Consider the following 14,492-nt stretch of genomic DNA (forward strand, 5'->3'; position numbering starts at 1 on the left):
GCGAGGGTGGCTGTGCCGGAATCGCTTTGACAGTCACAAAACGGAAATCGTCTACGTGTCCAAGGAAGGGTTCCTTACATAAACAGCGGCCCATCCGCAGGACGAAATGACAAACAGCCACTGAGGAACGATAGGTTGTCATGGAAACGTGGCCAGGTTTATACTTGTTAAGTGAAAATGGTAGGTTATTTTTTTAAGGGCATATAATACAATCATTTAAAATGTATATTTGTGTATATATATAATATACATATCAATAGATACAGTTTTTAAAAATATTTTTTAAAATTTATTTTTAGAGAGAGGGGAAATGAGGGAGAGAAACAGCGATTGGTTCCGTCACGCCCACCACTGGGGCCTGGCCTGCACCCCAGGCAGGCGTGTGTCCTGACCGGGAATTGAACAGGCGAGTTCTGGTCTGTGGGATGACACCCATCCCACTGAGCCAGGCCAGTCAGGGCTACATACAGTTTACAGTTTTTTAATGTATTATTTCTGGTTCTTAAAGCAATACTTGGTGGCTGTAAAATATTTCAATAATCGGAAATGAGACAAATGAGAATCCCTTTAAAACCTGACCACCTCATACGAACAGACCCAGTCCCCAGGCAGGAGGATTACACTCACATTGTATGTATATATTGAATTTATTGCGGCAAGCCTGTGACATTTTGATAATAAGAAAAAATACGGCTCTTGGGAAAATTACACTGTTTTATAAACCGGCTGGTTATTCCACGGGTGTGCTTCCTATCTCCCCAACTAGACGGCAGGAAGAGATCAATGAAAGTATTGGTTCAATGAATGAATGAATTCCAAGACTCTCGAGAAGCGGGACTGTGTCGCTTGCTGTTGGTGTTCATAAAGGGATGGCTTCTGCTTCTGCCTGAGCATGCGCACAGAGTCACCTCACCTGACAGAGAGAGGACCAGGCTCCGTGTAAGCAAGCCCTTCACACCACCCTGTCACCAGCCCCCCGAGGGGAAAACAGGGGCCAGGAGGACTTGGGGGACTGCCCTGTCATCACTAAGCTAGGGGTTGCTGAGCCAGGGTGTGAACCCTGGCTGTCCCACTCCAGAGCCCATTCTTAATCATTCCTGGGCCAGAGCCCGACCGAACCCCATGGCCCTACCCGGCATGGAGCCCTCAGAACCTGCTGGCAGCTCTGGCCAGACCAAGACGCTGACACAAGCCTCTGAGTATTAATAGCCTCCATCGGGGCTGGGTGCCTCTGCCCGTCCTGAGGTCAGCCCGGGTCATGGGCGCCACCCAGGGAGAGTGGGTGAGCGCCCTGCTGGGGAGCTGAGCAAACACATCCAGGGCCCGGTGGCCTGAGGCTCTCATGTCCCACCCCAGGGACTTCTTGGGAGTTGGACCTCCTCTCTCTTGGGCTTTCTAGCTAGAGGCCTTCAGCCTCTGAGCCTCAGCTTCCTCATCTGTAAAATGGGCTTGATATCGCGAGTCCACAGGAAGGCTGGTGCTATAGTTTATAAGCTAAAACATGTGGAGAGCTCAATGCACTGCTCCGCATCCGTGTCCATCTGTCCAGGGTCCAGGATAAGGCAGCACACGTCATCACGCAGCACCCAGCAGGGTGGGCTGGGACATGCCTGGGACACCCTCCTCTGTGGCTGCGTCTCAATGAAACACCCTGGAAAAGGAATGCTGGGGAGTCTCCAAAGAACTCCAGACTGGGAGTTCTGAGAGTCTGGCTTTGTGCCACCAGGTATAGGGTACGAGCGGGACCTTGGGGCTGGGTCCTTCCAAAGGGGGCCCTCAAAAGGGAGAGAAGCTACACCTCGTTTGTTAAACAAGAGCCGTTCCTAACCCATGGTGCTAAAGGCTCCCACGCGCAGGGACCCTGCTCAACAGGTCGCAAATGTCATCTTGTGGACCTTGCCACAGGCCTTGGAAGGTGCACACTGTCATGCCCATGTTACAGGTAGGGAAACTGAGGCCCAGAGAGACCCAGCACTTGCGCAAGGCCTCACAGCTAGCTGGTGGCCAGAGCCTCAGGGCACTCCTCACCTGCCTGACTCTGGAGTCCACGGGTGGGTTCCCTGTGGCCAGAGAGCACTCACCCCCACTCCCAAGCAGCTTCCTGACCTTTGGGGGGCTCTACCCCTGGTCCCCAGGAGGCTGGGAGGTGGGCCCGGGCTCATGGGCAGCTCCATGATTGGAAGGGAAGTCACGGATTCCTGCCTCCACTCCAGGAGAGCAGAGAGGCCTTGGCTGCCATGTGCAGTGACACCACAGCATTTCCTCCTGACTGCTCCGGTCGCCCTGAGACAGCAGCTTCCGCCCGCGCCCAGGCCCAGTCAGCCCTAAAAGGGCCGCGGAGACTTTGGGTTGCCACCGTCACCCGAGTGGTCTGCCCTCTCTGGGTTTGTAGCCTCTCTTGCCCCTTTGCTCCACGCACCGGCCCCCTAGGCCCCCCGAGACCTCACCTGGGACAGGCTGTCCCTTGTCCAGGGCCTCCACCGGCTCCTCCTCCGGGGGCGCCCTCCACGACCCCAGGCCAGCCTCTGTTCCTGCTACACGTCTGCACGCTTGCAATCACTTCCACGTCATTCATTTAATCCCCACTGAACTGTGAGCTTCCTGGGGACAGGGATGGAGCCTTTCCTTTGCTGCCCTGTGCCAGGTGTTGGTAACTGTTCCCGGGCTGCCTGGCCCTGCTCTAGTGCCCCTGTCCTTCACGAAATGGAGGCACCATCCAAGGGGCAGGTCCAGTGCCAACCCACGAATGACCCTCCTTCTAATGGAAAGCGATCTTACAAATTGCCATTTCATTGGGCTGTGATGCACTGAAGCCCCATTCAAGACTGATTTAAAAAAAAGGCCAGCCTGCCAGCTTAATGAAATCCTGTCCCAGAGGGGAGGGGCTGGGCCTGGTCCCAGCAGACCTAAGAGGATGCTTTTAGTGACATCATTTGCTCCATCTGGTGCCTGGAGAGGCCTTCAGCCTGGGCTCCACGGTCCAGTCCATGGGACCACGTCCAAACCGGCCGGGGCCAGTCAGGGGGGGCGGGGCAGGCCTGGCTCGCAGGGGCCTGGCCTGCCCAGAGGGAAACCGGTCAACGCAGGGCTCAGTGTGGAGCCCAGTTGTAGGGCCTCTGGCCTGGAGCGCAGCCGAGGACTACATTTCCCAGAGTCCCCCAGAGCCTGGGGAGGGAGCCATTGGAAGATTTAAATAGCCCAGGCCCGAGGCAGCGGCGGCAGCTGTGGACCCCTCGCCTCCCCGGCGGCCCCATTGGCGCAGGCCCGCGTCGGAGGGCTCGATTGGCTGCCCGGCTGGCACTGACGTCCCTCGGAGCCCTGTGGCAGCTGGAGGTAAACAGCCATGTGCAGTCCCATACTCTATATTTAACAGCCAGCGCGGAGAAGGCAGCGAGGCCGGAGCGGTGGCAGCCCTGGGGGCAGCGCTTGCCTCGGGGAGCAGGCCCTCAGTGTCCCCGTCGCCATGCCAGCCTCCCAGAGCCGGGTCCGCGCCCGGGACCGCAACAACGTCCTCAACCGGGCCGAGTTCCTGTCCCTGAACCAGCCCCCCAAGGGGGCCCCGGAGCCCCGCAGCTTGGGTAGGAAGGCGTCAGGCCCCTCAGCCCAGCCCCCGCCCCCCGGAGAGGGGGCCCGGGAGCGGCGCCAGTCCCAGCAGCTGCCGGAGGAGGACTGCATGCAGCTGAACCCCTCCTTCAAGGGCATCGCCTTCAACTCACTGCTGGCCATTGACATCTGCCTGTCCAAGCGGCTGGGGGTGTGCGCTGGCAGGGCCGCGTCCTGGGCCGGCGCCCGCTCCATGGTCAAGCTCATTGGCATCACGGGCCACGGCATCCCCTGGATCGGGGGCACCATCCTCTGCCTGGTGAAGAGCAGCACGCTGGCCGGCCAGGAGGTGCTCATGAACCTGCTTCTGGGTGAGTGTGCCCGCCGTCCGCCGCCCACCCCGCAGGGCCCTCGGAAACCGACTGGAACAATCTAATGAGGTTAGGTGGGAAGGGTGCCCCAGAAACGGGCAAGCTTCCGGCCTGGGGAACAGAGAGCCAGGGATGCGCAGGGGAGGACACGGGGGCCCCTCAGGAACCCCGAAGGAAGGGCCCTGCTCTTGGTTCACGTGCTCCACTGCCCCAGAGGCAGCTTGAGGGGTGGGGGCTGGAGACCATAGCCTCAAAGCAGATGGTGGGGTGCTGGAGCGGGGCGTCTCCTTGTGGAACCCCCATCCACAGGTTGGGGTCCTTGAGTTTCTGCACTGCTTGCTGGCAGCACCTGTGAATGCCTGGTTCAGGGACCTGCAAGCTGCCCAGGGTGCTCCCACAGGGTCTAGGGGTGCAGGGGGTTTGGTCTGGGCTCCCACACACTCGTGGCCTCTCGAAATCCTTACCTGCTGCTTCCCTGGGCAAGTCGCTGGAGGAGAGCTGGTCTCTAGTTTGCTTTAACGAAGTCTTTGCCACTGCGTCTTTGTGTTCAGCCTTGCTCTGTGCCAGGTGCCACGTGGGGGCCATGTGGAAGGCAGGCCCTCCCCTCCAGGTGCCACCCTTCAGGCACCTCCAGACCCCCAACGTGCCTAGGGAATCTCTGATTCTACCCTCCGTGCTGGACCAAGTCCATGCCTTGCCCTTCCCAGCATGGCCGCCATTTGGGGCACAGGTGGGCCGGGATCCCAGGCTAAGCAAACACTGACAGGGGGGCCCACTTCCGAAAGGGAATGGGTTGGACCATGAGAACTGTGGTCCCAGAGGAAGTTTCGATAAAAACACGTCTCTTCCCGCTCAGGTTTCAGAGAGTCTAGGGATGGACGCCGTGTGGGTGGGGCGCGGGGAACAGGACACGGTCGGGTTGGGGACCATCCGCGTTTTCTTGTTCTTAGGACTAAATTATTTACATCATTTGTTATTTCCCCCGAATAAACAGTCCCATGTGACTGGCGCTATCATCATCCCACTTTACAGACTAGGAAACTGAGGTGCACCTGGCCAAGGCTTCGGAGCTGGAGGTTTGCAAAAGACCCGACTGAGGTCCAAGCCTGTGTTCTTTGCAGGGGCTTGGGAGAGAGGGTCCGGAGCCAGGGGCCAAGGCGCCACGCTGGGGGCTTCGGGGGGCAGAACCCTGCTTCCGTTGTCCTCGGCTTCCCGGGGCCCGCTGCAGCCTCTCATGGAGCGCTGGGGGCTAGGCGGCCTGGTGTCAGAGGGCAGGAGGGGACAGCGTGCGCGAACCTGCTCCCTGGATGCCGTCTGCCTGCACGGTCCCTTCTCGGGGGACGGCGGAGGTGGAAGAATCCAGGGTGTGTTCAGAGCCTGCTGTGGGCCCACTTTCCCGTAAACCACAGCACCACTTCTGAGCCTCACCACGACCCCACGGGGGAGAAGCCATTGCTCTTCACCACTTTCAAGAGGAGCCAGCAGAGGCATGGGGAGGTGTGGCTAGTTGGGGACGGGCCACGGTGAGAGCTGGGAGCGACTCTGGCTTCTGGCTCGTTCCGGGAACCAGCTGCTGTGGCGTAAAGGTGTTTGCTCCGGAGAACAAGGCTCCAGGTGCCTTTCTTTTTTTAAAAAGACTTTACAGCATTCCCTCACTGACCGCGGGGATTACATTCCAGACCCCCCGCGAAGTAGGAACCTTACATTTATTCTGCGCTCTTAAACCTACGTAACTTTAACAGCATACGTATATAGTACCGCAAAATTCTGTGATATAGGGAAAAATCCGCGATAAATAATTAAATATAATATTTTTTAAAATCCCGCAATACAGTTGAGACCACAATAAAGTGAACCGCGATATAGAGAGGGACGGCTGTATTTATTTTTATTTTTAGAGTGAGAGGGAGGGAGGAGAAAGAGAGGGAAGGAGACATCAATGAGCGAGAGATACATCAATCGGTTGCCTCCCGCACTCCCCCAACCGGGGACCCGGCCCGCAACCCAGGCCTGTGCCCTGACTGGGAATCGAACTGGCAACCCTTTGGTTCACAGGCCAGGGCTCCAGCCAGTGAGCCACACCAGCCAGGGCATTTTCAGTTTCCTGAAACTTTGTTTCTTGAGCTTCAGTATGTACCCAGTACTATGCCATGAACGTCCCATATGTCATGATCTAAAAATTTTTTTAATGACCTTATAAGGTAATTATGAATACACTCACTTTTCAGGTGAGTTAATGAGGCTCGGAGGGGTTAGGAGACCTGCCCACTCCACAAAGCTGTGTGTGGTAGGTTGGGGACCCAACCCAAGGCCTCCAGACTGCAAAGCCCTCACCATGCCCCCCTGCAGTGCTCTGCCATCCTCTAGTCTTTGGGGGGAGGGGCCCTTGGGGTCTTTCACCTCTGGAGCACAGGCTCTGAGGTGGGACTGGGCTTTGTCCGGGTCCCTGCCTGAACCTTACTAGCTCCATGAACTTGGTCGCGTCAGTCCCCATCTCTGAGCCTCAGCGTCCTGATCTGTACGTGGGCTTCAGGGCTGCTCTTGGGATTCAAGGGGTAAAGCACTTGGCACAGTGGTGGTGCCCCGTGGGTGGCCAATGCCAGTTACGCAAACGGCAGGGCCCAGGGGGTGAGGGAGCCCTGCCCAGCCCCGCTCACCCACTCCAACACCGGGGCTCCCTGTAGGTTCCTGGGGGCAGTCTCTGAGCTGGGAGCGGGGGCTGGGCAGGGCTGTACAGTTGGGACCTGGGTTCCCCGCGGCCCCAGGGACACTCAGGAGCCTTGGGAAATGCGGGCTCCAGCCAAGGGGCCTGGAGAGAGTCCCAGCTGGGCCCGGAGGCGGCTCTCTGCCCTGCCCCCTGCGTTCCCTCCCCTCCCTGGAAACCTCAAAGCCAGAAAAAGCAGCAGGCGAAAGCTCAGGTTCCGGAGTCAGCCGCACCTGGGTGCAAATCCCCGCCCCGCTGTGGGAACCCAGGCCAGTGACTTTGCCTCGCTGAGCCTCATTTCCTCCTCTGTTAAATGGGTGGCTGGGACACATCACCGAGGCATTGCACACAAAGCGCTCGCACGTACAATTGCCAGCTAATGCTGGGAGAGCAGTGACTGTCACCGTCATCACCGCTGTCACCCATGTCCAGACTCCCTCCAGGTCCCCTCCAAGCTCTAGACCTGTGAGGTGACCCAGTCCCTCCTTTGTCCCTCCCCGGCAGCAGCCTGGCTGGAGGATCCCAAAGCGAGCCGGGTGACAGGTGACCCAGTCGGTCCCAGTTTACCAAGCCCATCCTGGTCGTCTCATGGGCCTGCCCTGGGTGGACAGTGGCCTCTGCATCTTATTGTCGTGACCTCTGGAAGTATCTTTACGGAGACCTTCCCGATTAAGAAGCCCATACATCCTTTTCCTATGTCATTGTTTTATTGTGGAAATTCACCATTTCAACCATTTTTAAGTGTGCAGTTCAGTGGCGTTAATTACATTCACGTTGTTCTGCCCCCGCCACCACCGCCCACCTGCAGAACTTCCTCTTTTTCCCGAACTGAACGTCTGTCCCCATGAAACACTAACACCACCCCCGCAGGCCCTGGCAGCCCCCCCTCACATTTTTTTTTAAAGATTTCATTTATTTTTAGAGAGAGGGGTGGTGGGGAGAAAGAAAGGGAGAGAAACATCAATGTGTGGTTGCCTCTCGCGCGACCCCAGCTGGGGACCTGGCCCACAACCCAGGCACGTGCTTTGACCGGGAATCGAACCAGCGACCTTTTGGTTCACAGGCCAGCAGAATTCAATCCACTGAGCCACGCCAGCCAGGGCCCACCACCCACTTTCTGTCTCTAGGAACGTGACCGCTCTCGGGACCGCGTACACGTGGAATCACACCGCATTTGTCCGTCCGTGGCTGGCTTCTTTCACTGAGCCTCATGTGCTCTGGGTTTGTGTTTCTTACGCGTCAGTATTCCGTTCCTTTTATGGCTGAATAACACTCCACGGTGTGGCCGGGCCACATTGTTTTTGTCCGCCATCTGTCAACGGGAGCGGGGAGCGGGGCTGCTGCGAGCGCGCGTCCCTTCCTGGGGGCGCAGAGCCAGGCCTGGACGTGCCGGATGGACCATGGCGCCCTGCTTAGCTAGCGGAGGACCCCGGACTGTGTTCCGCCGCAGCGGCACCATTTTACCTCCCCACCAGCCCTGCGCGAGGGTCCCGGGCTCTCCACGTCCTCGCCCACACCTGTTACTCTCTGGGTGTTTGATGGCAGCCATCCCGATTCATGTGGCGGCGGTCCTGGGGTTCCGATGTGCACCTCCCTAATGAAGCGTGGCGGTGAGCTCCTTTTCGTCGGGCACGCGGACGGTCAGGGAAACGCAAAAGCAGCACCGATAGACGGTGGGGACCGCGAGCATCTCCCTCCCCCAGGAGTGACCTCCACCGCAGTTTGGGGACGGGCCTTGGGCTTTTTCTCTGTGCACGGACTCACACGCCATCCGTCTCTCGAATGACTCCCTGCGTGGTTCGGCCCAGCATGGCCTTGTTCTCATGGCCCGAGATGCACCTGCCGGGCCCTGTACTTCCCATTTGGACTCATGGTCTTGGCCCCCCACATCCCTTCACGCTTGAGGGGTTCAGGACCCAGAACCACTTCCTCAACCTCACAGCACTGCCCCCACCCCACGGCCGCTGTCTCTCAGCACCCTCTGCCCCCAGCCCCCTGCCCCCATCTGCTGGCAGACCCTCCATAGGGTCTGTTCTGTGGGCTTTCTCGTCCCCGCCCGCAACCCTGCCCCTAGGACAGCGTAGGTGACTCCCCTGCACAGGCTTGCATAGACTGTCCCTGACAGCTAGCTATGTAGGTTGGTCCTGACCTTCACCGTCAGGAGTACTTCTGTGGAAGATGACACCTCCACTCTGCAGAGGGGGGACAGTCGTCCTGCCCTTTCCCCGGCTTCCCTTGTCATCATCTGGAGGACTTGGTCAGCAAACCGATCCGCGTCCCCAAGGGGGTCCCTCATGCTCCGTCCCTGCAGCCAGCTGCCCTTGCAGCTAACACAGACATGAAGGAGGGAGGCGAGCAGCCAGCAGGCCGCAGGTCCCCACTGTCCCCGCTCCAAGGCCACTCTCGGCAGCCTGGCACTTGGCTGAGGGAGCAAACGGTGCCGTGGACCTTCTATGCCCATGATTTCAACCCCCTTCCGCCCGACAGTCTTCAGAGCCAGAGGCAGCTTTGGGGTGTGGATCTTTGGGTGAGAAAACTGGAACTGACCAAGTTATGAACTTCACTGAGAGTCACGCAGGCTGGGGGACATCAGGACAGACCCTCAGGCTTCCCTCCCAGCCGATGTCTCTGCTGCCTGCGCGCTCCCCAGGGGCTGCGTCTTTTTGGAACGGTGCACAGGTTTTTACAATAGCCTTTTGTACGTGTGCTAAAATGCACATAACATCAAACTGGCCATCTTAACTGCTTTCCAGCACACAGGTCGGTGGCATGAAGTGTATTTGCACTGCTGTGTCACCGTCACCTGCATCATCTCTAGAACTTCCTCACCTTCGCCAGCTGCAACTCTGTCCCCATTAAACACGCACTCCCTGTCCCCTGCCCCAGCCCCTGGGAGCCTCTAATCCACTTTCTGTCTCTATGAATTCCCATATTCTAGGCACCTCTGATAAGGGCAGTCATGCAATATCTGTCTTTTGTAAGAATAACTTTTTAGAAAGGTGTACAAGTATGTGTATTTGTGGAAAGGAAAAAAATGTTACATGCGGAATGACAGAAAGACAATGCAAATCACCCTCAGCCTTCCCACCCAGCAGCACTGCTAATGTCATGTGGGGCACCTGCCTGTGGGCTTCCTTGGCACCTTGTTTTTACAATAGTGGCGCCCTACTGTAAATCCCGCTTGGTAATTGGCCTTCCCACCTAACCCCCCAGCTCTGCTCCGGTGGCTATAAATATACACCCGCTTCATCCTTCGCAGTGGCCCGGAGTATTCCATTGTCTAGACTTGGCCACGGCATGTCTCATCAGCTGCCACTCAAGGGCACGGGCTGGTGCACGTCTCTCCGTGTTACAGAAATGCTGCAGTGGCCACCCTGGCCCGTGAGTCATGGTGCACAGCCCTAAGGTTTCCCAGGACACCCCTGCAAGAGGAAGTGACAGTGTCGCGAGTCTGAGGCCAAACGCCCTTCAGAAAGTTGCCATGGGTTTAGCACTACTGGCTGTGCCCCACCGCCCCGAGAAACCAGTGGGGACTAGACACAGGGCCACCCCTGGGCCGGAAGAGCCAGGACCCCTCCTCCCAGCCCCAGCCAGCAAGAGACACAGCTCACAAACTGTCCCCTCCCCAGCCAGCAAGGAGCCCCACCTTAGCTCCCTGGGTGTCAGATGTCAGGACTTCAGGGCCTGGGGAATAGTCAAGCTTCCTGCATGGGGGGGGGGGGGGGGGGTTTCCAGCATCTCAGACCCCAGTTCAGTGAGAGGAGCTAAGGGTGGGGACTGTGAGGCCGGAGGGAGGGCATGAGAGGGCGTGGGGACGCCCTGCCTCTGGAGCCATTGACAGAGAGAGGCCTGCCCCGTGGGGCCTCAGAGTAGCCTCTGGGACGACCCCCATTTTATCAATGAGGGGAGGGAAGATCCGGGGGAGGGACGTGCCAAGGTCAAGCCGTATGCAAGCAGGCGACGTGGGAACCCGCTCTGATTCTGGAGCCCGGGTACCGAACCCCCACCCTTGCTGACTGCAGTGAGCAAAGGCCCAGGAAGGTTAAGTGACCTGCCCCGGTCACACAGCCAGCCAGAAGCGATGGGCGTCAGCCACTCTCCTGACCCGGGGCCCTGAGCTTCCCACCAAGCGGACCTTTCCTATGGGCGCTCCCTGGCCTCCCTCTGAATCCGGGCGGGAGTGTAGGCAGGGAACCTGACTGCACCGTGTGATAGAGCTCACAGAGTCCTCAGTGGTGGCGCCATTTGCTTCTATTTCTGGGCCCCAGATTATGCGCTGACAGTGTCAGAATCGCAGCACACGGAGGACTGGCTGCCGTGCAGGAGGAGGGGAGAGTGGCCCACAGGGTGGGGGTGGAGTGGGGGGAGAGCCAGCCTGCAGGCTGAGCGTGCCCCCCCCACCCCGTTCCACCCTCCACGGCTGCAGTGTGGTGAGGGGGCGACGCTGTGGGTGCATCCCGCCAGGAAAGGGACCCTGTGTAACTGCTGCTGACTTCCCGTCTCCTCCTCAGCCATAGGGCACCCTGCCACAGCTCACCAGCCCCAGGCCTGGCCCACACCTGACCTACCCAGGAACTGGGGATGCCCCAAAACTGGAGGTCAAGCAAACGAATGAACCGGGCACAGGATGGGCTGGCCTGGCTGGATAGCCAGGCTGACCCCATGGTTCCCCCAGGGATGCATGGCAAAGGGACGGAGACCTGGGCGGAGAGAGCCTGTCACTCGGGAGGGAACATCCTCACGGGGCTGGAGGGGGCTGGCAGAATCCTCTTGGCCTGGCCTCCCTCCTCGGCTGCTCCAGCTGCTCCCTTAGGCCCGGAGTCCCGGGGTTTGGAGTTCGGAGGCAGCCGTCTCCCTCCTGCTCCCAGCTGCCCTGCTGGTCACTCTCTCGTGCTGGAACTGTGACCTCCCCTGGGCTCCATGTGGATCCCCCCGGGGCCTGGCCTCCGCCTGGGTCAGTGGCATGCAGCCTGGTTGGCCCCTGGCCACACACCGCCCAGACCCCCACCTCTAGGAGGCCTGAGCTCCTGGGAACAAGTTGCCATGGAAACCCGAGGCAGGCATGTATAGAACAGGTTCCCCCTTTTCCTTGGGCTTCCCCTCTCTGGGCTGGCAGCCTCTCCCTCCCCTGCTTCCTGCTTCTGCCCCTGCTCCTTGCTGACCAGGCATGCCCCAGGCCAGGGGCGCGCGGCCAGCCCTGTGGCTGACGGGAAGGACAGACCCAGGACCAGCAGGGGTTCAGCTCCCGAGCGAGCCCTGTGGTGGGCAGGACGGAGGAAGGCTGGGCAGTCCTGTGCTGCCCAGGGAGTGCCGGGTCCCTCGGGGCCTGTCTGCATGTGCACCGCTGGGACCGCCGTACAGATAAGCCACGGCGCCTCCTGTGTGCCGGCTGTGGGATTCCCGGGCGCACGACGTGGTGGCTTTCAAATGCAGGTTACTGCACAGCGTGTTACAGCTTTTATTAAGTCTACGCTGTACGGATGGCCAGCAGGGTCTGGGACAGTGGCTGCCTCTGGGCGGCCGGGTTGCAGGTGATTGCAAAGCTTTTGTACGTTTTCCACTGTGAACATCAACCATGTCACTATTTTCAACAGTTTTTCCTTGCCGCACGGTGTGTAGGAAGGCGCCCAGTGCTGGCCGCAGGGGGCGGCCTGAGGACCATCCTGCGCAGTCCTCCCTGGGTGACATGTGTGGACCAGGCTTCTTTATAGAAAAGGTCCAGAACAGGCAAAGCTATAGGGACAGAAAGTGGATTGGGGGTTGCCAGGGTTGGGGGGTAACTACTTAATGGATACGGGGTTTCCCTTCGGGGTGATGCAGTGTTTGGATCTGGATCGAGGTGGCGGTCGCACCTTGTGGACGTGCTAAATGCCACTGAAGCGCACCCTTAAAAACGGCTCACTGTTGGTCTCCTGGGTTTCACTTCCTCTTTAGAGAAATGCGGAGGGTCATGTGCTGGTCTCAGAGTTGGTGGGGCTTCGGGGAGGTCCTTGGAGAAACAAAACCCCGGCCCGGGGTCCTTTGGGGGTCCGGGGACAAATGCTGTAAGGAAAAACAAAGCAGGGACTGGGGATAGAGGGCGATGGGCCTTTTGTGAGCAGGTGGTCAGGAAGGCATCTCTGTGGGAAAAAGAGGCGTGAGCCGTGTGGATAGCGCCGGGAACGGTGTTCTCGGTGGAGGGAACGGCGCAAACAGGCCCTGAGGTGCGCAGGAGGCAGGGGTGGGAGGGGACCCGGAGGAAGGTGGCACTGACAGCCCCTCGGGGCCCTCTGCCCCGCCCACAGCCCTGCTCCTGGACATCATGACGGTGGCCGGCGTGCAGAAGCTCATCAAGCGGCGCGGCCCCTTCGAGACGAGCCCCAGCCTCCTGGACTACCTCACCATGGACGTGTACGCCTTCCCCGCCGGGCACGCCAGCCGCGCAGCCATGGTGGCCAAGTTCTTCCTGAGCCACCTGGTGCTGGCGGTGCCCCTGCGCATCCTGCTGGTGCTCTGGGCCTTCTGCGTGGGCCTGTCCCGCGTGATGATCGGGCGCCACCACATCACGGACGTCGTCTCGGGCTTCATCATCGGCTACCTGCAGTTCCGCCTGGTGGAGCTGGTCTGGATGTCCTCCAACACCTGCCAGAGGCTCATCTCCGCCTGGTGAGCCTGTGCCCGTGGCTTGGGGCCCCCGTGGCCCGAGAGAGGCAGCAGGAAGAGGCAAGGCCGGCAGGGACGGGCGGACCGTGCAGCCCCAACTTCTCTTCTCCCTCCTGGCTGGACGCTGGCGACCTCAGGGGGGCCCAGCTGGTGACCGGCATGTCTGGTGGTGCCGGTGCCCCTGCTCCTTGGCTTGGGCTCCGAGTCTCTCCCAGCAGCCCAGGGCCCTGCGTGGGGAGAGCCCTGCTTAGCTTCTGCTCTGGAGGTAGCAGGTGAGAACCACAGCGGCAGGAAAGGGACCGAGTCTTGTCCGTTCTCACCATGACTGTCGGGTTCTTGGCCACGCCCACCATGCCACAGTACAATGCCCGGCAAAATGCCCCCGGGCTACCACCATACACAGGTGGCATCAAGGGTCATCGAGAGCTTAGGGCAGCACTTTCCAAAGGGCACCTCACTGGACACCAGCCTGGGAAGGAAAAGGGTTTTGTGGTCCGCTAAATTTGGGAAGTGCTGCACCCCTGCCCCGTGTTGGGCCTTCACAAGGGTTGTTGTTGCCGTAAAGGCTCTGACAAGTCCTGCGGAGACGCTTCCTGTCAGACCTTGTGTAACCCCACGTTTCCTGAGCTTATTTGACCACAGAACCCTTTTTTCGTGGGACAGCTATTAACGCCTAAGGAGCCACCGTCTCCTCCAGCTCATTTCGGGAGATGCTGCCCAGGAGCCAAAGGGCCTGAGGTGTGAGCTGGCCCCTCCCAGCGCTGACCAGTGCCACAGCCTGTGGAAAGCCCACGGCCCGTGGGCGTCGGTGCCACTTTGGCCCCCAGGGGCCGGACTCCGTGTGACCTAATAGGTCGTTTCCAAGTCAGCTGTTATGGAGGTGCACTTCATGTGACAATACAGATAATGCGCAAGCAGACCCTCTCCTGTGTGGTTTCCTTTGCGTGATGCGAGTGTCCAGGCTGGAGAGTATCTGTCAACATGGGTGGGGGAGGGGTTTGGGGGTGGAGTCTATCAACACGGGGAAGCTAATTTCTTCATTCCCAGAGGGGCCGTGGTGTCAGGGGTCAGAGGACAATGGGCTCCTGGACTTTCCCCAGCTGGTTGGTCCCTTCTCCCTGAGGTCCCTGTTTGGGGCACCCTCCTGCCCTCAGGCCATGCACCAGCCCCTCTGCCCAGCCCCCACTGTGATGCTGCCAGAGACCTCCCACCCCCCCGGGCTGAGACCCTCT

General features: G+C 59.5%; 1 protein-coding gene across 1 annotated transcript; it reads left to right on the forward strand.

Moving 5' to 3' along the window:
- Positions 1-3,109: 3,109 nt before the first annotated feature.
- PLPP7 (phospholipid phosphatase 7 (inactive)) lies at positions 3,110-14,177 on the forward strand. Its single transcript, XM_090274919.1, has 2 exons — positions 3,110-3,914; positions 12,903-14,177. Exons 1-2 carry the CDS (start codon positions 3,464-3,466, stop codon positions 13,265-13,267), a joined length of 816 nt encoding a protein of 271 aa, XP_090131045.1. The 5' UTR covers positions 3,110-3,463; the 3' UTR covers positions 13,268-14,177.
- Positions 14,178-14,492: the final 315 nt, after the last annotated feature.

Source organism: Furipterus horrens, unplaced genomic scaffold (genome assembly GCF_987537825.1).
Source record: "Furipterus horrens unplaced genomic scaffold, mFurHor1.1.pri manual_scaffold_4, whole genome shotgun sequence".
Classification (NCBI taxonomy): domain Eukaryota; kingdom Metazoa; phylum Chordata; class Mammalia; order Chiroptera; family Furipteridae; genus Furipterus; species Furipterus horrens.

Coding starts and splice junctions, on each gene's coding strand:
- PLPP7 (XM_090274919.1), top strand. CDS start 3,464: ATGCCAGCCTCCCAGAGCCGGGTCCGCGCCCGGGACCGCAACAACGTC. Junction 3,915..12,902: donor GCTCATGAACCTGCTTCTGG/GTGAGTGTGCCC, acceptor CCCCGCCCACAG/CCCTGCTCCTGGACATCATG.